General features: G+C 49.3%; 1 protein-coding gene across 4 annotated transcripts in view; it reads left to right on the top strand.

Annotated features, from left to right (window-relative positions):
- The window catches only part of TMEM108 (transmembrane protein 108), a 364038-nt gene extending 342798 nt beyond the window's left edge, over positions 1–21240 (top strand). For all 4 annotated transcript variants that reach the window (XM_039243882.1, XM_039243880.1, XM_039243879.1 and 1 more), the window contains 3 exons: positions 4385–5809; positions 14335–14489; positions 19402–21240. In XM_039243882.1, the coding sequence (XP_039099813.1) occupies positions 4385–5809; positions 14335–14489; positions 19402–19524 (1703 nt within the window). In that variant the 3' untranslated portion in view covers positions 19525–21240. The remainder of the gene's footprint in view (positions 1–4384; positions 5810–14334; positions 14490–19401) is intronic.
- Positions 21241–22757: the final 1517 nt, after the last annotated feature.

Below are 22757 nucleotides of genomic sequence, written 5' to 3'. Positions count from 1 at the left end.
TCTGGAGCCAAGGTGCCAGGTCAAATAACAGCTAACCATTCTCCAACTGTGTGAAGGGAGACAGGTTCCTGCACCTCTCTGTGCAGCTTTTTCCCCATTGTAACAGCGACCTAATAATAGTACCTGTTTCATCATGTTGTTATGAGAATTAAATATATCAGTAGAGGCTTAGCCCTTCAAGCACTGCATAGTACATAGGAAGCACCTCAGTACATTCAATTAGCCATTTCTCTCTTCACCAACTCCCTCCTTGCCTTTGCCAGATGCAGATATCATGCCCAATATGCACTGTGGGCAGCCAACCAAATAAACAGAAGAGGGGGGACCTTTCCTTTCCTAGGGCCCTGAGATCATGTATGCACTGGACTTCTAGGTAGGAGGAGGCCTTCCTGCGACATCTGGTCACCCATCAGTCTGTGAGTTTCCACTCCCCACACTTGTCCTTATTCCAAGATGCTTTAAAAATCAGTTCCACATTTAAAGCATGTCAAGCTAGATTTTAGTTTAGTCTCTCTCACATATTTGGAATTAGAGCCTCCAGAGACTATTATGCAAATCTATGCAAATGATATTCAGAGAGGCGGTAGCCCCAGCTTGTGGGGGGAGGAGTGTGCAGGCCAACACAAAGGGACTTGAATGAAAATTTGCATCTGTTAGGGGAGCCCCAGGTTGAAGGCCTTGCACAGTTATTGTGACAGTGTGTGCTCTTCCATTCAGTTATTAACCTTTTATGCCAAGGAGGAGAGGTAAAGTCAGGTCTTATTTCCTTAGTGAAGGTAACAGTGGAGGCTGAAGGAGGTGTTTGGGCAGTGCAACACTGTGGCAATTTTTATGAAAGTTGCTTTGAAATAATTGCTGTGGTCTAGGCTGTGTCCCCAACCTGCTCTGTGTTCTTGAACAAGTCACTTTGCTCTTTCCATTGCCTCTTCTGTGGAATGAAGGAATTTACCTCTAGTCCCCCCACCCCCTCAATGTGACCGTTAAATGTCATCCTCCAAATGAAAACTGTGCACCCAGGATGACAGTATCCATTCATTGTACCAAACAAAGGTTTACTCTAAAGTCTGAAGAAAGGCCTGAGAGGTAATTTAACAGTCCTTACAGAGACAAAAATAACCTCACAGGATGCTGATAACCTTAAAGGGAAAAAAAGAAAAAAGGCAAACATGTACTTACACTGTAAGTCTTTGAGCAAGAAAGATCATAGTCACATACTTCCCAGCGGGGGGAGGGAGTGTAGCCCCTGGAATGCTCCTGGTGGGAAAGTCAGGAACATTTCTCTCCCCAAGTCTTTTAAAGACTCTGCAGCCTCTAGAGTGCTGCAGAAGTTCTTCTGGAGGCCAGGGTGGCTCCTCTCTCACCCCTTGGCCTGTCACTGGGATCATTCAGGATCTCTGAAAGCTTTGCACTGCCCTTGGTGCTGCTGCCAAAAGACTGCCATGTCCTTGGTCTATCGTTTCTGATTGTCTCCAACACATCTGGTGTTCTGCCCCAGGAATCCTCTGGGCCCTTAATTTTAACTCCAGCTGTCACACCAGCCACCAGCTGGGCACAGGCATGCTCTGACAGCCCCTCTGCCCAGGGCTTCTCTAATTCAGCCACATGGGCTATGAGCCTTGTGTAGGAGTGAGGAAGTGCAGAGGGATGAGCACCCGGGAAGCAGCCCTAGGCCAGTGGAGACGGGAGCTGCTGGGTAAGTGAGTGCTCTTCTCACACAGCTTGAGGTGCGGCCTACTCAGCCCCTCAGAGGTCCCCAGGAAATGGAGTTGCTCACCATGATCAACTCATAACCTGCCCTCAGATTGATTTTCTCTGTTTGACTCATCTCACACCCCCATGGTTGTCCGCTTGGATCACTTCCCAAAATAAACTACTTTCACACAAGCCCTGGTCTCTCCCTTTCCTTCTTCTGAGGGATCTGTAATGTAAGACACCTGTCTTAGTTCATGCTGCCGTAACAAAGTGCCACAGGCTGGGGTGCTTAAACAACAGAAATTTATTTTCTCACAGTTCTAGAGGGTAGAAGACCAGGATCAAGATACTGACAGGATTGGTTTCTCCTAAGACCTCCCCCTTTGACTTGAGGTTGGCCACCTTCTCCCCGTGTCCTCACGTGGCCTTTCCTCTGTGCACAAGCATCTCTGTATCCCTCTGTGTCTTAATCTCCTCTTATGAGGACACCAGTCAGGTTGGATTAGGGACCACTCCTAATGGCCTCATTTAACTTAAAAATCTCTTTAAAGGCCCTGTCACCAAATACAGTGACATTCTGAGGTGCTAGGGGTTAAAGCTTCAACATATGAATTTGGGAGAAACAATTCAATCTTTAACACTTACGTGGAACCAAGGAACTCATGAGTAAAACAGAGGCTCATGAGGGAATGTCCCTCAAAACATCAGAGGTCAAGACTTCCAGCCGTAAGAACAGCCGTGGTGTTCAGCTGCAAGAGAGGAGTCCAAGCACAGCAGCCTGCTGTCGGCTTCTTCCTCCTGCTGCATCACTGCTGGTGGCTGACCAGGGAGAGCAGGCATCTTAGACACAGTTCGGTTCCATATTCTGTGGCTACTGTGGGACTTTGAACATGTTAGTTAATCTACCTGAGATCTCAGTTTCCTACCCTGTCGAGTGGTTGTGAGGATCAAATCGAACGTGAAAGACGGGCTGGAACAGGTGCTCAGTAAACAGCTTTTAGGATTGACTTGAATAAACAGAGCTTACTGCTGATACATGGTTTAGATCACCAATGAAAGTTTAGAAAAAAATAGGTTGCTTAGGGCAGACTGTTAGTCCTAGAGCTGGTGTGTGCTACAGTCTGTTCAATCTGTAGTCCCTTGGCCTCCCTCCACCCACTAATTTAGAAGTGCAAGGTGAGGGGAGCTGGTCCATGCTCAGACTCCTCCCCACACGTTAAGTTGGAGGTGGCCTCAGTGGAGATCCTGGGCCTCATTTCAAAGGAATGCCACAGGATGATCTCCCCTTCTCTGTTTCTGAAAGCTCACCAGGGCCCCTGTCTTCCCTTGTCAGCAGCTTTGCCGACCATCCCACACAGGCAGAAATCACTGCCAGGGCCCCTGCGTTGGCCATTCGTCTTGCTTGAATCTGGTGGGGTGTGGCAGCTCTCAAAGAGTTATCAGATAGTGACAGATCTCCACCATTGCCTCGGTGGCCAGCAGAGCTGAAGGAAAGGCATGAGAGTGAGCAGGAACGGGTTCATAAGAACAAGGAGGAGTTCACAGGTCAGAGTCAGACCTTAGCAGCCTCAGCAGTGGAGACCAGTTCTTCTCAGTCCGTATATTCTACTGGGGTGGCCAGTCTTCCAGTTTATAATCTGAACAGACTCTGTCTCATATTTATGAGGCATGTTATTTGTAAAATGTGGCACGTGCTATTGTGATTCATAAAATCCACATATATTTAGAAGTGTTTTTAAATGTATAGGTTTTTGTCATTGTGCATTTTCTCAGTGAGCCAAAAGCATAGACACTGATCATCATGCAAAATTCATGATTTTCTTTTAATGCTCAAAAGAGGTCCTCCAACTCAAAAGGCTGGGCATCACAAGTGATTTTCCACAGACAGAGTTCAGCCACATGAGCACCATAGGAAAAGCACTTAACAGTAATGACAACCATAAAACCAGCTGGCGATCATAGAGTGCGTCGTCTCTTCCACACTCTGTGCTAAGTGCTGTATGGGCATGGGATCTGGTCACCCTCTGGACCCCTGTCCCCCCTGCCTGTCCTCTGTGGCACTGAGAGGTCTCTGCCTTGTTTTAGGATTGAGCTCACCCAGAGCCAGAGATTTTTTGTTTATTTTTTGTCCTCCAAGGTAAAGGAGAGGGTAGAGGTCCTCCTTACTTGTCTCATGATTGGACCTGAATAAAGAGAGATCTGACCATTTGTGCCTTTGTCCAGTCCATAAATAGGAGATTCCGAAAGGGCATAAGAGTTAGTCAGCTCTGCTCACGTAAGAGTTCTACATGTGACTCAGGCTGGCTCACACAGAGCTGCCAGCTTCCCTTTGATCACCCTGGCCTTGACCGACCCCTGGCTGCAGAGGGGTAGCAGACACTCAGGGGCCACAGTCTTCTTCCCACACCCAGCCCAGCCTGTTCTCAGAAGCTGCTCGCACAGGCATTCAGCAAAGGATGGTCCTGGTTCAGCTTAGCTGCCTCTTCCCGGCAAGTGCTGGGTAGCACCTAACAGACCTGTTCAACTTCACATGATCCTGTATCTGATGAGGGTCTGGATGGGAGCGTGGACCTCCAGAATGCTCCCAATGTTTCCTTTGAGTTCCCAGGGCTTTATAGGTTCATGGGTAAGGAAGGTCCAGACTGAGCTACTCCCCAGGCATTTCACCTCTTCTCTCTGTCTTCTTCTCAAGGCTTCCTCCTGATCTTGGCACTGACCGAAGCACTGGTATTTGCCATCCAGGAACCATCTCCCAGAGAATCTCTTCAGGTCCTCCCCTCAGGCACCACCCCAGGCACCATGGTGACAGCATCCCTCAGCTCTACCAGACACTCATCCATGGCAACTGCCCCCACTTCTGTGGTGACACTGACCCCCCATCCGGATGGACCCTCCTCACAGGCTGCAGCTCCCATGGCAATGACAGCACCCCATCCAGATGGACACCCTCCTACAAACACCATCTCCACCATCATGGCGACAGCAGCCATCCCACATCCTGAAGGCCCCCTGCCCACAGGCCCCCTTCCTGCTGCCATGGCAACCACACCTTCCCACTCAGAGGGCCGCCCCCAGGGGGAGGCTGCACCCACAATCCTGCTGACAAAGCCAACAGGAGACACCAGCTATCCCAGCACAGCACCCACTCGGGCTACCACGCGCAGGCCTCCCAGGCCCCCAGGCTCTTCCCGAAAGGGGGCTAGCAGTTCATCACGCTCTGTCCTGCCTGCACCTGGTGGCCACTCTGGGAGGAAAGAAGGCCAGCGGGGACGAAATCAGAGCTCCACACATCTGGGGCAGAAGCGCCCCCTGGGGAAAATCTTTCAGATCTACAAAGGCAACTTTACAGGGTCCGTAGAAGCTGACCCCTCCACCCTCGCCCCCAGGAACCCACTCTGGGGTTCTTCCTCACCACAGCCCCAGACAGTGGCCATAACCATGGCGCCCAGCAGGACCTCGTGGGCACCACCCACCAACCCCCTTGTGCCTGCAGAGGACAAGCCAGGCCTTAGCAGAGCAAACCAGGGGGGTGGTTCCACTTTCACCAGCCAAGGAGGGGAGCCGGACACCACAGTAGCCTCGGGTGCCCCTGCCAGCCCACAACCTGCCCCAGTGCCTTCTCAGCGCCCCCGCGGTGACCCACAGGATGGCCCCAGCCACAGTGACTCCTGGCTTACTGTCACCCCTGGCACCAACAGACCTCCATCTACCAGCTATGGGGTCTTCACGGCCACCGCGGGGCCCACCCAGGCTGCCTTCAATGCCAGTGTCTCAGCCCCTTCCAAGGGGATTCCTCAGGGAACATCCTCAACCTCGCAGGCCCCAGTCCACCCCACCAGGGGCTCAGAAAGCACTGTTTTCCAAGCCAAGGAAGAGGCTACAGCCACCCCCACCATGACCAACAGGTTGCCCAGTCCTCTCTCCACAGTGGTGTCCACAGCCACAGGAAACTTCCTCAACCGCCTGGTTCCTGCTGGGACCTGGAAGCCTGGAACAGCAGGGAATATCTCCCATGTGGCCGAAGGGGACAAACCCCAGCACAGAGCCACCATCTGCCTGAGCAAGATGGACATCGCCTGGGTGATCCTGGCCATCAGCGTGCCCATCTCCTCCTGCTGTAAGTGCCTCACCCACTCCCTACTCTTCACTTTCTCCTTCCTCTCCCTCTACTACATCAACTTGTCTGTCCCCAGAGTTCCTTTGCCCCAGAGCTGGACAGTCCCCATCAAGTAGGCTGCAAAACTTCCCAGAATTACAGGAAACCAGGTGGCGGCGGGACAAGAGTCATGGCCCAGGTGCCCACTGATCATAAAGACACAGCTCCCAGGAGTTGGGGAGAACCTTCTAAGTAGTCTAGTCCGGCTCTGCATTTTTTAGAAAGAAACACCAAGCTAGAGAGGTGCCATGGCTCACTCAGCAGCCTAAAGTTAAGTGAGAAACAGTTCTTGGATGGGACTGTCTTCCCACCCAGTGCTCTTGTCATGACACCACCCTGCCACCCTGAAGGGCAGTCTGCTAATGGCTATAGTGACATGGCACCAAGACACTGTAGGTGAACATTGGCACTTCGGAATGTACAACCTCCAAGTAGCAAAGCCTTCACCTTCCCTCCCACTTCACATCCATCCTTCTGCCTGTCTTTCTGCCCTTCCCTCATCTCTTTTCCTCCCGTTCTATCTCTCTTTCTCCAAAAAAATAAGAAGAGATGATCTTGCAGGAATTTCTGTTAGCCTTGGCAAAAGCAGTTCCTATAGCTAAATATTGAGGCTTGAGAGTTCTATGTGATTTTAGCTACTCTCTCTTCCTCCCTGGTTTTATTTGTTCATGGGAGGTGTGAGCTAGATACAGTGTGGACCTCATCATTGCTTCCACTGGTACTGGCAGAGAAGGGCTCTCCCCAGGCTACCAGCATCTCCTTGCTGCTCCCCGGTCACTCCTTTAATGAGAATTCAGGAGACCTTCTCCCATAGAGAAGCTAATGTAATCACTCAGAACCTTAGGGCTTCCTTTTATGTCTTCACCATGTATTTGATTCTAAATTCTTATGATAACCTCACAAGAATGCTCACTGATCTTAGCGTCAGCTCACCTCTAATGGTTATCAATCATCTGTCCTCCTTCTGAACCCTTCCAGGGGTGAGAAACCCCCTGTGCTCCTCATTTATTGGACAGCCCATTCTCCTGTGACCCCGTCAGGTTGTTACCCAGCTCTCTTGGGAGCCTAACATTTGCCTCTTTGTAATTTCCATTCTGTGGTCCAAAGCCATGTCCTATGAAACCCACAAAACCAGTCCATCTACCAACCCTTGAAACATTTGAAATGGCACTCAACGGCAGCCTTTCTTTTTCCAAGTTGCTCATTCCTGTTCATTCAAGTCTCTTTATAGGGGGCCAAATTGCCCTGGCCCTTCCCCCTGTCTGCCATTCTGGATGGCCACCAGTTTATCCCTGTTCTCCTAGAAGGGAGCACAGCATTCCACATGCCCACCCATGGCAGAGGAGAGCAGATGGTGGCTCCTTTGTTCTGGACATTTCTGTCCCATTCAGGAAGCCAACACTGGCATCAGCTCTGTTGGTGGTACTGTTACATCACACCATGGGCTCACCCTAATCTCAAGAGGAAGAAACCCCCAGAAACTTTCCACACGGGAGGCACTTAAGCCACTCTTCCAGCCTTTCCTCATGCCATAGGTCATTTGTACATTAGCACAGGGGTTTATGCCTTTAACATGACATAATTTCTGATTGGCATTATACCAGTACGATCTTTCTAAATCTAGATTCTGGATTCTTTCCAGAAGCCACCTCTCCTAGCTTTTTGTTTCCTTCTAGTTGATAAGCAAAGCAAACTTTCTATCTCAAAAGTGGGTGGCCTACTTCTGCTCAAGGACCCAATTCAGGAAAAGTGAAAATGTTTGCAGATTGCATATTTTATTCTTTCATTAAGTGGCTTTATTGTCTTTGATGGAAAAACACATGAATTCTTAAAACTGATTGCCTACTTCTAAAACAGAGGAATGATAATGAGAAAATGTAGCACTGTTAGCCAGTAAGTTACTAAAAATGGTCATATTTGAGAAGTAACCACATTAGAGACAATTTTCTAATTTTCTATCCTCTACATGTCTCTCTAGAGGCTTTTGTTTACAATGTGAGTTCCCGTGATTTTTAATAACTCCATCCTTGGGACACCTGGGTGGCTAGGTCGATTAAGTGTTCAACTTCAGCTTGGGTCATGGTCTCATGGTTTGTGGGTTTGAGCCCTGCATCAGGCTCTCTGCTGTCAGTGCCAAGCCCCTTTTGGATCCTCTGTCTCCCTCTCCCTCTGTCCCTCCTGTGCTCACTCTCTCTCTCAGAAATAAATGACCATTTAAAAAAAAAATCTTTCCACCCTTAAAACAGACTAGCCAGAAGAATAAAAAAACATAAACACGCTATGCAGGGAGCACACTTTATAGGTAGGGAATAAGTCACCAAGTGAAGTGACTTCCCCAGGGCCCCGACTCACATGTAAGTCAGCCCAGATCCAGTGGTAGAATCTGATTGATTCACCACAGTATTTCTCAAGTGCCCATTGTCTGACCGGCACTATGCCAAGCACCAGAGAACTGAGGTATGTGATGTGGCTCCCTCCCCCAGCTCCCAGAAACCTCTCTCCACCTGAGCCTTTCTCTTTGCCTGATCTGGACAACACAGAGTAGATCTAGCCCTTGCCCCACAGGCCGCACCCCCCTGTGTTTTATCGTTCCAAAAAGACTTCTACAGCCTTCTTTGCCGTGTGTGAGCTTGAAATTAGATCAGATCTTACTGCAAAGCCAGAAAACCCACGGGCCGCCTAACCCATGCATAATCATGTCAGCTAAGGTAGAAGCAAGGACGCAGCCTGGAATTGCACCCCAGAAAATGCTCTCAGAACTGCGAAAGGAGCCTTCAGGAGCTGGGACAGAGCATACCACGTTGTAAAGGAAGATATAAGTCTTTGTTCGAAGTGGACTCTTGCAGCCCCTTGGAACCACAGACCCCACTTCTTTAGCATCTGTCTTGCATTTTCACCATCCACACGGAAGGATCCCGTAAGCCCTCACTCCTAAGTTCCCTGCCTTAGCCCTGGCTGCCTCCACACAGGGCTCCCTGTCCTTATGTTGTGGCCCCAACTCTTTGGGTCCTGCCCAGTGAAGGCCCTGATGCAAGGGACATCAAATAGAATACTTGTTCAGCTGCAGAGTACCATGTTCTTTCAAAGCACAGATGAACAAATATCCTGGCTGTTTTCATAGCCTAATCCCACTCCAGTCATCAGACAAGCAGACCTCTTCCAGCGCCTGAACTTATCCTAAAGTTCACTCTACTTTCAAAGAAGGGTCTTCTTTGCCAGCTTGCCAGATATTTCAGGCATTCTAGGATGGTAGCAAAGTGCATGCCTAAATTTCCTTACACCTGCCTTTTCAGTCCCTGCTTTTCTCCATCCACCAGAAGCCAGACTTCAGCTGGCCAGGGTTGCTAAGCAGGTGGGTGAATCCTCTGCTTCTCTCAGAAGCATGGGGTGATCCTAGCAAATCTCGGGCCTGCTCAGGAAAGGATGTCATCAATTACACTAGCCCTTCTAGATCGAAAGCCCCACCCAATGTCTGGAAAGCTAGATGTGCCACCACTGAGAAATGCTTTGTCTCCTGAGCCCTGCCAGAGACAGCTACACAGGGTTTCAGATGTGCTGAGAACTGAAACTGATTGGAGCCAGGCCACATTTGGCTGGGGCAGGGGAGCCATGTGGCTCTTGAGTTGGTCTCTGCTGCCACCGTCAGGATGCAAAGAACCCACTACCTCCTGCTGGAGGCCCTCTGGTCCCAGCACTGAATTGGTCCTCCCACACTGCCGTCAGTGCTCTGGGTTTTCACCGGAGGTCAGTTTTATGGCTCTGCCAGGCTCCCTAGCGTCTCCTACACATGCCGCAACTGCTCTCGGGAATGTCTTTACTCTGCTTCCCTGCAAAAGATGAAAGCCTTTATGGAGGGTGAGAACAAAAAATAGGCCAGCGGCAGATGTTTTTCATGCCAATCTAAGTTGAGCCTGGCTGGAGCAGAGAAGCAACTCTCTCTGACCCCAGATATGTGAGGGTCCATGTGCACCTCACCCCATAGCATCCTGGCTTCTTGCAGACAGACGATTAATACCATTGGAGTATCAAGCAGTGCTCAGCAAGATAATCTATCCTGCGGTCACACAGTTCTTAGCTATATTCATTGTTCTGTGAGTGTTAGTCCAATCCAAATGTATATATGTGTATCACTTACAGGCCCCAATGACTTTGTAGTTATTACATAAGACATGGGTCAAACTTACTCTTTCCATGAAAAGAGTAGAAGAAATTGGAATGAGAAGGAAGTGTGTCCAGGAGATTTTCCAGGAGATTTGTCTCCTTGGGGCTTATGAACTAACTGAAGCCAGGGTGGTAGGGAGCAGCCTAGGGCCAGAGGGTGTCACCTCAGCTGGAGCAGAGAGTCATTCCCCGTTCTCATGGCTCATCTCTGCTTCCCAGCCAGCACCTCCCACTGGGAGCCTCCTAGTCCCACACACCAGGATGGGGGGCCAGAGAGTAAGCCCCCAAACCTGCTTTCCCCAGCCCCATAGCGTCGTTTCGAGCCCGGCCTCCTTCCATGCCCTGAGGCCTCCCTGGGCCTCCTGCCCCAACACCCAAAGGTGGGAAATGATGGTCCACAGTCTGGCCCCTCAGGTCAGCACCACTGGACCAATCCTTCCTTCCAGGCTTCTCCTCTCTATAAAATGAAGTGGCCAAACTGAAATAGCTCACAGGTCCCTCTCCTCTTTTTAACACTTTTCTAAAAAAAAAAGTTCATTTATTTATTTTGTGTGAGAGATAGAGGGTGAGAGAGCAGAGGAGGATAAACAGAGAGTAGGGGAGAGAGAATTGAAGAAGGCTTCGTGCTGTTAGCCCAGAGCCCAACGTGGGGCTTGATCCCAAAAAGAAACAGCGAAATCATGACCTGAGCTGATATAAAGGGTCTGACACTCAACCAATTGAGCCACCCAGGTGCCCCTGTTCTCTAGCTTTTCAAACTTTAAACCTACCTAAATCACTGGAGAAGAAGCCTGGTGTGACAGAAAGGCTTGGCTAGTAGACTCAAACATACCTGGATGTCATGCCAGCTCTCCTGCTGGCCACCTGTGGGGCTTGGACAAGTTATTTAACTGCTGGTTGAATGTCTTCTCACCTGTAGGACTAATACCCTCTGTGTTAGCTCAGGACCTTCAGGAGGCAGATGCCAGCACAGTCCTGTGTTTGCCCAGAGTTGTGTTGTTTACCAGGTGCTTCCACATGCCTTGGATGTGTTCTCAACCGTGTTCAGGGTGACATCACAGTAAGCATCACCCTCAGGGTCACAGAGACCCAGGTCAGGTTCCATTAATTACCTGGGTGATCAAGATCAATTTTCGTAACTTTCATGAGTTTCAGTTGCCTCTTATGAGAGTAACAGTACCTTCCTCAGCTATTTTGTGGGTTAAATGAGACTGTAAAGTGCCTAGGTCAGCCCACGAGACTCCATAAATCTGAGTTGTACCTTTCTTTCTTGGATGAAAGGTCAGGCCACCAAAATAAAGAAAGTTCTAAGCCACAGGTGGTGCCTTGGCCTTGAGCCACTCAACAGTCATGTAGCCTGGTATTTCTTTCTACATCTCTCTTATGGAGGGTACTGGAAGAGCAAGGAGGAAACTCTCATGAATTAAGCACCCTCTGTGCATCTGGCAGTTTGCTCAGCAGTTTGCATTCATGATCTCTGGCTCTCATGACAGCCCTGTGAGTCCATAGTCATCAGTGTGAGGAAGTGACTTACCTCGCGTTAACACGCAGCAGAGTCAACCCAGGTCTTATGGACTCCAAGCCCAAGCACTTTCTATCACCGGGCCAGCTTCTATTATATACATGAAATGGCACTTGGGAGGCACTGGGAACTCCCTGAGAGAAACGGTCAGGCCTAGAGCACTAACAACACTTGAGGAGAGAAAGCTAGGAGCTGAGCTCCTGTTCTAGCCTCGGGCCATCCTGCAAGCAGGCAAGCCCTTCCCATCGAGGCAGGATCCAGGGGCCGTGTCCTAAATGGGCCCAGGCTCCAGACAGGGGCAGTGAGGGCGTGAGGGAGCACTGGACTAGGAGTCAGAGGACCTAGACTCCGCACCCTGTGCCGGCCCAGGTTAGCAGCCTAGGTTCACCGCAGCCTAACCCTCTCCTTCTGGCTTCTGCTTCAGCAGTTTGAATCCCCTCCAGGCCACTTAACCATCCCAGTTCCAGGAGCAGGGTGGAAAGGTAGTGACAATGAATAATAAAGGTGCCAGAAAAGGGGACACGGGACCTGCCATCTTGCTCCAGCCTTGCCGCTCACAGACCTGTGACATGAGGCATGTCAGCTGGATGCTTTGGACCACAGTCTTCTCATCTGTAAAATAAGGAAAGGCCCTAAATTAGCAGATTTTCAGGCTGAGTTCTGCAGCTCCCCCTCCTCATCCCCATTCAGCCTCCAACCACCCCCTTCTTGGAAGGAAGGGAAGAAAGGAGAACTTGAATTTGGAAGTTTTTCAAAATTTAAAAAAGTCTATACCACCCAGTCTAAAATTCCTTCTAGCTCAATCATTCAGAAATCTCCTTCATATCTTTAAATCTTTTTTAAGGAAACATGGAAGAATAATGAGCAAATTAGAAGTCTTTCTGATCAAAGCAGATTGGACCAATAGAAGTTTGCCCAACCTCCCGGCTTTGCCTTGTCGGGTTGAGATAAGAGAGCTACAGAGTTCCTCCATCATCCTGCGGGGACCTAGGGGCCGGGCCCTCTGGTCTCAGCCTGTGTGGGTGCCAGCTTTTGCAGGTACCCTGCACCCTGGCAAGTACCTGCGCCCTGATGCCGGCCAAGCCCCAGGCTGCTGTGAACAGGGCTGGCACTCTGCTGCCCCCTGGTGTCATTGCCACCTCGGTGCCGGCCTCTGGGCTGCTCAGCCTGGGGTCCCCCCTCAGAGTACAGATGGTTGGCACCTCCAGAATGTTGAGTGCAGCCCTGCCCACACAGGCTGTGGTGATGAGAGCCTGGGCAAGGGATGTCCAGTCTTCATTTACCGGCATCTCCCCAAGAGGGCTACTGTCACCCTTGTCAAAACATGACCCATCGCACTGCCTGAGCCTGGATGGGCCACCTTGCGTCCCCAACTTCGGAAGACTTCCCTGTTGGCATGCTGAAGCCCCTCTGTTCACACCTGATTCATGACCAAAATCCAAACATACCCCTTCCTCCCTGGGGCCCTGCAAGTCTCGAAGATTGGACAGACAGGGTCACACACCAAGCCACATAGGGCCCTGACCAGGCCCATGTGTGCAGTGTGGGCTTCTGCATCAGTCTTTGTGAGGCACAACCATGGATGGTTAAGAGCACAGACTTTGGAGTCCAGATGTCTGGGTTTGCTCTTGGGCAAGTCACTTCACTTTTCTGAGTCTCAGTGTGCCTGCCTGTAAAATGGGGACCCTAACAGTACCTCATGAGTGAAGTGGAAGATTAAATAAATTAAAATTTCTAAAGTGCTGGGAACCCTCCCTGGAACATAAACACTAAATAACTGTTAGAGGCTTTTTTTTTTTTTTTCTTTTTTGGAAGAGGAGGAGGAGGCTGGGGTTAGCGGTGGTGATGACTGTGGGGCCAGAGCAGCTGTTTTATCAGGGTCCAAGACCTGTGCACAGTCATGCTTTTCTGAGTCTCTACCACGAAGCCCCTCTGTGGAAATCAAGGGCTCATTTTGTAAAGCTCCCCAAGTCCTGCTCCCCTCCCTGTCACACTCCCACTCTGCCTGAGGGCGCTCATCAGTCCTGCAGCGCCCCTGAGAGCACACAGCCATTGTCTGAGCCTTTCCATCTACTGAGCGAGGCCTTTTTTTTGGAGCAAACCCAAGGAGTGGCAGTGCGGCCCCTCATATATACGAAATTATATCCAAGCCTCTTGCCTTTAAGCCCTATGGATGCAGCTGCTGTACATGACCCTGGCTTCATCTCCCACCGCACTCCCCCCCACTTCAGCCCAGCTGCTCTTTTCACTCCCATCAAGTGTGTCCCCACCTCAGTGCCTTTGCACATGCTCTTCTCTCTACCTGGGACATACTGCCCCGTTCTGCGCTTGTCCAGCTCCTTCTCCATATTCTGTTCTCGGCTTTAAGGTCACCCCAGGAAAGCCTTTCATGATGACCCTAAAGCATTCTCTCCCCAACCCCTGTCCATTGTCTTTCTCACTTCACCCTGTTTTATTTTCTTTCAACAGTTACTGCTGTCTGAATTTATCTTATTCATTTTGTTTATTATAGATTGTGTGACCCTCCCCCCCCCCGTCCCTCCTTACACACACTAGGGGAGATGTTTATGACACAGGGCAGCCTTGTCTGTTTCTCACCTGCTCTCTCCCAACCTGGCCGAAAGCTGGCATTCAACATACGTAGGTAATTGTTGAACAAAGAAGCAAACAAATGAACGAATGGAGTAAGTGGCTGACTATATGACCATCACAGCCCCACCTGGAGACTGGGGTCTGTCACTCAGCAGGGCTGGCTCCATGCTTCTTGTCTCCCTCCCCTCTCTAACTTGGACTCTCTCCACAGCCGTCTTGCTGACAGTGTGCTGCCTGCGGAGGAAGAAGAAGACGGCCAACCCGGAGAACAATCTGAGCTACTGGAACAATGCCATCACCATGGACTACTTCAACAAGCATGCTGTGGAGTTACCAAGGGAAATCCAGTCCCTCGAAACCTCTGAGGTAACAAGCCCCAAGCCAAGGGGTGCCCCTGGAAGGTCTGGCTCCAGCACAGGGAAAAGCACAGGCTCCAAAGTAAGCTGTGGAGTATCTGCTTGCTTCTTAGTGGCTTGTCCCTTGAAGGACGGCCCGTGGCCCAGTAGCAGCCGCACCCAGGAAGCTGCAGGCCCCACCCCAGCCTCCCTGAGTCAATCTGTATTTCAACAAGAATTCCACAGTGCCTTCTACATATGTTAAAGCTTGGGAAGGGGCGCCTAGGTGGCTCAGTCAGTTGAGCGGCCGACTTCAGCTCAGGTCATGATCTCACGGTTTGTGAGTTGGAGCCTGCTTTGGATTCTGTGTCTCCCTCTCTTTCTGCCCCTCGCATGTTCATGCTCTGTCTCTCTCTGTCTCTCAATAGTGGATTAAAAAAAAAAAAAAAAAAACTTGGGAAGCACTGTTCTTGGGACCTCAAGTTCTGAGTTTGATAAATACTCATTGAGGACCCAGTTTGTGGCAGGCAATCCCTGGGGACTGTGAAGATGAGAGCTTGCTCTCAGGGGGCCCCGATTCCAAGATGTGGTTGAGGTATGGGCCCCACGCATCATTCCGAAGCAAACAAACTAGGGAAGACACAAGAAGAGTTGCAGCGAGCTATAGAAACCTACCAGAACAAAGCCTTCACAGTGGGGTTTAGGAAGGATAAATGGATTTTGACAGGTTTCCCAGCAAAGGAAGAGCCTGAGAAAAGGTGGGGATGTGGGCTGGACATGGCATATCGTGGGAGAAAAGAATACATGGAGTCAGGAAGTGTTTGCCCAAAACACCTGTCTGGCCAGTGGAGAGCCAGGCTTTGAACCAGGTGCTCCTTCCACCCTCACACAGGTTGGGCAGAGGCCAGGACACAGCGGGAAAGGTACGTAGGTTGGGCCTGGGCTCGAATGGGCTTGAATGGAGTTTGTACTTTAGTCTTGGGCGGTGGAGGGTCACTGAAAGTGGAGCTTTGTGCGACCTAGTTTTAGAAAGATTGTGCTGATGGCATGGCGAAGGCACTGCATACGTGATTAGTGAATGGATAAGAAGGAAAGGAAGGGTGGTTTAATGGATGGAGGGATGAGAGGACAGGAAGAAAGACTCAAAATAAGTAGGCCAGCTGGGAGCAATCTAGATGGTCCGGGAGAAAGATGGCAGTCATCTGAGTAAAAGCAGTGAAAGCCAAGAGTTCTTCTGGAAATACAGTCCCCTCTTCCCCTGCAGATCCGTCCCCCACAGCAGCCAGGGTGTGCTTTTAGAAACATGAATGTGACCACATCACTCCTGTCCCCAGAACTCTTCAGTAGCTTCCTGGTGCTCTCAAATTAAAGTTCAGAGTCATGTCCAGAGCCTAGGAGGTTGGCCCGGCCCTAGCCCAACTCTCCCTCTCATTTGCTAAGCTCCAACCAACACCAGATTTCTTTTCATTTCCTTATAGCACTCAGTTAAATTCTGTTCTAGGGCTGTGCATGACTGTCCCCTCTGCTGGCCTGTGTTCTGTCCCTCCCCAGCACTCCTTCACATTCACCTCAGCGACTTCTCCCAATCACTCGGGCCTGGTCCCTGTCTCTCCTGCTAGAACATCAGCTGCCTGAGGGCAGGAGCCCTGTTTGTTCTGCTCACCACTCTACCCCTAGAACCTAGAACAGTGCCCAGCACCTGCTAGGTGCTTGGTAAACGTTTATGACATGAATGAACCACAAGTTTTGTTCATGATTGACCCATCACCCAGCCCAAAGCCTGACATACAGTGGACGCTCAATAAAAACGTTTAACTGAAGGACAGAGGGCCAGGCTTCATGAAAGCAGTGACCTCCAGTGTGGTCCGTGTGCGTCCTGCATAGCAGAGTGGTCCCTACATCCCCTGTGGTGAGCACTTCATCACACAGACAGTCGTTAGACCACTGTGTTGTACACCTGAAGCATATACTACTGTGTGCCCACTATACTTCCATAAAAAAATAAAAACTTATTTTAAAGTTCCTCTGAAAACTATTGTAATGAGTGAAAAATGGCTAAGTTAGCAAAGGGGCTGGCCACACTTTGAATGTGGGCTATGAATCCCTGAACTCTAAATTTCTCATGTTCTTGGGGCACCTGGGTGGCTCAGTCAGTTAAGCGTCCAACTCTTGATTTCGGCTCAGGTCATGATCTCATGGTTCATAAGATCAAGCCCCGTGTTGGGCTGTGCTGAAGGCATGGATCCTGCTTGGGATTCTCTTCCCCACCCACCTCTGCCCATCCCCTGCTTGCTTGCTCACTCTCTCTCAAAATGAATAAATAAACATTAAAATTTGTTTAAAAATGTTTTTTTTTAATTTTTTTTAATGTTTTATTTATTTCTGGGAGAGAGAGACAGCGTGAGCAGGGGAGGGTCAGAGAGAGAGGGAGTCACAGACTGAAACAGGCTCCAGGCTCTGAGCTGGCAGTCAGCACAGAGCCCGACGCGGGGCTCGAACCCACGAACCGCGAGATCGTGACCTAAGCGAAAGTCGGACGCTTAACCGACTAAGCCACCCAGGCGCCCCTGTTTAAAAATGTTTTAATGTTTCATTTATTTCTGAGAGAAAGAGAGAGACAGAGAGAGACAGCATGAGCAGGGGAGGGCCAGAGAGAGAGGGAGACAGAATCTGAAACAGGCTCCAGGCTCTGAGCTGTCAGCACAGAGCCTGACGCGGGGCTCGAACCCACGAACTGTGAGACCATGACCTGAGCCGAAGTCGGACGCTCAACCGACTGAGCCACCCAGGCGCCCCTAAAATTTTTTAAGTAAATAAGTTTCTCATTCCATTTGCAAATTGATAAATGAAAACCAAGGCCAAAAGACAGTGCCTGTGAGCTTACTCTAGAAAGGGCCCTGCCTGTGTGGTGTCCCATCCAGCCCAGAGCGCCTGGGCTGCCCTCAGACACACGCCAGAGGCTCTCAAAGAGGCTGCCTCCAGCAGCCACCCTCCCAGGGTCAGGAGGTGCAGCAGAACCAGCAGCAAAAAGGTCAGTTTGGCTTCAGAATTTGTTTCATGGCTGTCCCCTCCCCCCACCCCCCCGCCAGCAGGTCTACTGCCCTCATTCTGCCTTACTTAGAGCAGTGGTACAGTTTGTCCCCACTCTCTGGGCACGCACACACTGGCACTGTGGGCCACCCTGAGAGCAGCCTGTGGTCACAGGGCATATGCCTCACCCTCCGCAGCCCGGGGCAGCCTTTACCGCCCACCCTGTAGGCTGCCAACACCGGTGGCCGCCAAGTGCTTTGCCCAAGCAAGTTTCTCCAGCGCCCTGCTCCCCTTTCAGGCTGATGAAAGAGCAAAGCACTAATCCAGGCAAAACTGATGCCCAAAAAGTGCCTGGAAATTTTTCTGTGCCTTTTTTACCCCCTCTTCCTTCCCTTCCTCCTCTTCTATTTTTCTTCCTTCTTGTCTGTTATTTCCTAAGTAACTTTCTTTTTTATGCTGCAAAAAATATCCACATGGTTTACCCTTAGTGAACACTTGCTTTGTAAGAACTATAAGGGCGCCTGGGTGGCTCAATTGGTTGAGCGGCCAACATTGGCTCAGGTCATGATCTCAGGGTTCATGAGTTCGAGCCCTGCATCAGTCTCACTGCTATCAGCACAGAGCCCACTTTGTATCTTCTACCCCCTCTCTCTCTTCCCCTCCCCTGCTCACACTTCCTCTCTCAAAAATAAACATTGAAAAAAAAAAAAAACTATAAAGCAACACGCCAGATCTCATCCTCCAAAATTCCCCTCCACAGCTCCACCTAAAGCCCAGTGAAGAATGGGGATGGTGTTCCCCTCAGTGACACGCCACCCCATTTTCCTTACTTAGAGGGCTGACTCTGTGTCTGCCTTGGAGATGGGCATTCAGCCAATTCCAGACATTGATGGAAATTCTTGTCTTATGAAAAGACATCTTACCAACAAATGGCCTTTCTTCCTTTCTCTCCTTATTATCGATGGCAATATGTATTCCTCAAAAATTATACATGTTTTGCTAAAAATAAACCTCAGGGAATTACTTGTGGCTTAGATGTCAAATAGAGACGTCTAAGCAAGTCTCGCTTGAGCCAGTTCTACCTCGACATATTACTGAAGTAGCCTGCAGGTTCTGAGAATTCAGTGTCTGAGAATTAGGACAGGCTGTGACTTCTTTCCGCCTCCCCCGCCCCACCAAATTTTACCTGGGCCTGAGTCTGAGGATAGACATTTAGTGGCCCACAAATGCTTGCAGTCTTTATTGGTTGAGGCCAAAGCCATTCAGATGTCCTGATCGGTGAATTACCTATTCGTTGGCTTTTCCATTTCTGGGGCTGTGGAGACAGACTGTGTTTTTTACTCACCACCCATCGTCACACAGAGATTTCAGGTCCTTTCACCTCAGAACCATCTAGTACTACAAGAAATGGGGCTGTAATTCTAACCAGGTTCTGAGAGGAGTCAGGATGGGGAGGAATGAGCCCTTGAAGGCCCTGCTGGCTGAGTGGCAGGAAGGGAAGCAGGTGGGCAAGCGTAGGGTGTGAAGGAGGAGGGAGGAAAGGCAGCCACGTCTCCCAGAGATCTGCGAGAGAGAGGCAGGAAGGAGAGTGTGGGTTTGCCCACCAGAGCACCGAGCCATCCGCCGCATGGCCCCCACGGCGAGCCCTCTCGGACTTTTACAAGGAGAGCAATACCATCTCTGGCAACCTAAGCCCAGAGTGATTCAGGAAGCAGGAAATCTTTTTCAGAAGCTGCTGCAAAAAGCTGAAGGAAGAGTAGAGAGGGCTCTGCACCTCCACACTGGCAGTGAAGATGATGAAAGATGTTAACCAAAGCAATCCCATGTGGCAGTGTCCTCGTGTGTATTTCTTTATGAACGGCCACCGCCTAAACCCCCTGAGCTCATCCTGTGTCCTCCCTCTCTCCTCTCAGGGCCAGCTCTCAGAGCCCCGCTCCCCAGCCAACGGCGACTACAGAGACACTGGGATGGTCCTTGTTAACCCCTTCTGCCAAGAAACGCTATTCGTGGGAAACGACCAAGTATCGGAGATCTAACAGCAGCAGCCCTCGCTTCGCCGTTCCCTGCTATTCGTCTCTAAATTATAAATATTCAAATATATATTATAAATATAATCTTTGTGTAACCCTGACTTAATGAGAAACATTTTCAGCTTTTTCTCCCCCTAAGAATTGTCAACATCTTTTTTATAAGTGTGGTTTAAAAAAAAAAAAAAAAACCTTTACAGAACGATCCGTGGCTTTATAAAATAAAGGTATTTCTAAGCAAAGCAGTTGCATTGATTGCTTCTCTTAATAACTGTCCTTGAGCACTTGGGGGTCCCAGCAGCCCCAGGCAGGTGAGGGAAGAGGCAGACCTGTAGAGGTGCAGTGTTAAAATGGCCAAGAGCACGGCCCTTTGAGTGTTTCTTAAAGTTCTGGTTCCTCTTGATTCAGTGGGACCCCCACCCTTCCCCCTCCACGTACACATCAGCAAAGGCAAGTGGGCCACCCTGGGAGAAGCAGCAGACTTGTGCACAGAGCAGGAAAGGGGAACACCTGGCCGCCTCAGCGGATGAGCGTCCTGCACCCGCGCAATGGCACCATTGGCTGTCAAGTGTAATTCCATCAGAGTTAAGGACCGCAGGCAGGAGCATGCAGCCCTCAGGAGCCTGGAGGACATCATGGGCATTCTGTCAAGGCCACATCCCCCTAACGTCCCACAACAAGGAGCTTCCACTGTGCTAACAGCAGGACTGCCTTGCCCTGGCGGAAAATAAGCCCCCTCCCCCACTTACGCACAGTCCTGCATCCTCTCCAACATTCACATCTGCTTTAAAACTCGTGCCTTTCTCTAGAGATGATTCAGATGTGGATCCTAGCCCTGGAGCTTTGGAATGTTTGCTGTCCTTCAAGGACCAAATGTTTATTGGGTTCAACTTTGTTTTCTCAAAAAACATCGCACCATGCCCCTGAGGAACGTGTTTATCAAGTGGCCTTGAAGCATGGGGCTGTAATTCTCTAAACCCTCCGGCGATCTTGAATGAGATTACTAAAGTGGATCGCTTAGGAGAAGACATCCTGATATCTGCCCTGGTGCCGCAGACCTGCTTGTGGGTCAGCAGACAGGCTTGCCATCCCGCTCGCATGCTCCAGGCTCCCCTGGCCCGTCCACACCCAGGAGGGCTCAGACCCGCAGGGACGCAGCAGGGGCTTCCACAGATGGCTGCTTCTCCCTGTTTCCCTAACAGAGAGTGGTTGGGAGAGAAGATAACTGCTTTGACTCTTTATCTAAAAGAAAATTAGTTTGCTAGTATATTTTCAATATAGATGTTCTTATAGTCAGATTGAGAATTGAACTTGAATGTTGATTCGTATGTTCGTGTTGTTGCTGTGGTCTTTTTATCATCACTTTTTCCTTTCCTCCGACCTTTCCTTCTTTTAAAAGAAAAAAGATGGCCTTCAAAAATGTGTGTTCTCAATGTTGTATGAACCTACTTAACATGAGTTGGTGGATGTCTCTCTTTAAAGACTCTTCAGTCCACAAGGAAGCAGGTTTTATGTTGCTCTGAGATTCATTTGCCAGCGTGCTGCTGTATGACCTTTTAACCTTACATTTCTGTTAGCTATTGCATTTAATATAGCAATGTGTGTGCGTATATATAGAAAGAAATCTGTTTGTAAAGTAAAATTATATATAATATATGTAGTCAAAGATACATATGTTATATATACCTATGTGGATGTATGACTTATTTTTCCTTATCCACAGAATTCAACTACCATGTATATATAAATAAACTTATTTTACTAGCCAGAGGATTAAGTTGCTAATACATTTTGCATTCTTTTCATTTTAAAATAACTTTTAAAATGACGCTGACACTGCCTGATGTTCATCTGTATTTTTTCATCTATTTTAACAATAAGTTGGGTTTTACGAATATTCAACGAGCTACTGGCAATTTGTCATGTGATAATACCAATCCTTTAGAACATGTCTGTGACTTCTCCAAGAGAGTGCTCTCTCTCTAAGTCTTTGAAAACACTGTTATCAGTTAGGTTACAGCCCTTCTCTGCCCTGTCCCTCCTCAGGGCTGGGGGTTTTACTGTACCTGTCTTTGGGTCAGAGAAATCTGGGGGTAACTGGCCACTGAGAGTTCCCATTCTGTCGAGAATAGCAGTGTCTAAACATGACATCTGTGCACACAACTCCGTCAGTAGCTTGAACCCTTCATTTAGCCTTGGATGATACACCTGAAATTCCCGCAGCCCCTCAAGACCCAGGCAGCGCCACCTGAGTTAGGAGGACGTTATTCTAAGAGTCTGGTGGGTGCCGTGGGGCCTACAGGGTGCAGGAGAGGTGGTGTTTGCAGCAAGAATGCCATGTCTAAATAAATAAGGACTCTGCCAGCTTTTACTTGATCAAGTTGGTTTCTTAATCTATTCGTCATATACCAACATTGATATTTATACAGTTGACTTCTTTGTGTCAACTCAAATAGACAAAGTAGAAAGGGAAAAAAAAGTTATGGTGTCCTAATCAGCAAGGATGAGCACATAGAATATTCCAGTAGGTAACTGTAGTTTTGAATTCTGCTTGTATGACTTTGGATAGTACCCTGTTCTCTAGGTGATGGGAGACAGAGGGCATTCAATGTGAGTCACTTGTTTTCTTGTCCTAGCTCTGCTACTTTCTGGGCAGGGGAACTTGGACAAGCCATTGCTGCTTTCAGGATCCTCATCACATAAAGAGTTAATAACCAATCATTTGACATGCGATGATACTTCTGGAATTGTACAGTGCACAGCTCAAATAGCAGCACATGTCAACCCTGAACCTACCTCCTAAGGTTAGATTGAGAATTCAACGAAACAAAGTATGGAAATTATGTACAGCCCTAGGATATATTCAATATTTACTAGAAATTGGCTCCCTTCCCCTTCTCTCACTTGAGGTGTGTTCCCATGGGGCAGGATTTGGGATAAATATCCAGCTCTGGGTTTGGGCTACTTGGTTTCTCTAGTGTAAAACTTAGGTGCAGTGGGGTTTAGGTCCATTTTGTGTTCTCAGAGACCTGGGAAAGTAATTGAGGTGTGACCATAACAACATGCCTTAGTGGTTGCTGACAGCAGGAATTAAAACCCAGGGTGTGTCATCAGATCCTAACTTGAAGCACCCATAAAGAGCTTACTGGAAAACCTTCTCTTTGTTTTTATTAGTTTTCTGGCAAATGGAGAGACAGAGGTGTAGGGAATAGCTACAACATAAAAGGTGCCCAACATGTGTG

This window comes from Hyaena hyaena, unplaced genomic scaffold, assembly GCF_003009895.1.
Source record: "Hyaena hyaena isolate Hyena2069 unplaced genomic scaffold, ASM300989v1 scaffold_234, whole genome shotgun sequence".
NCBI lineage: Eukaryota > Metazoa > Chordata > Mammalia > Carnivora > Hyaenidae > Hyaena > Hyaena hyaena.
Note: the sequence above shows the minus strand (reverse complement) of the source record. Positions and strands in the feature narration are given on the sequence as shown.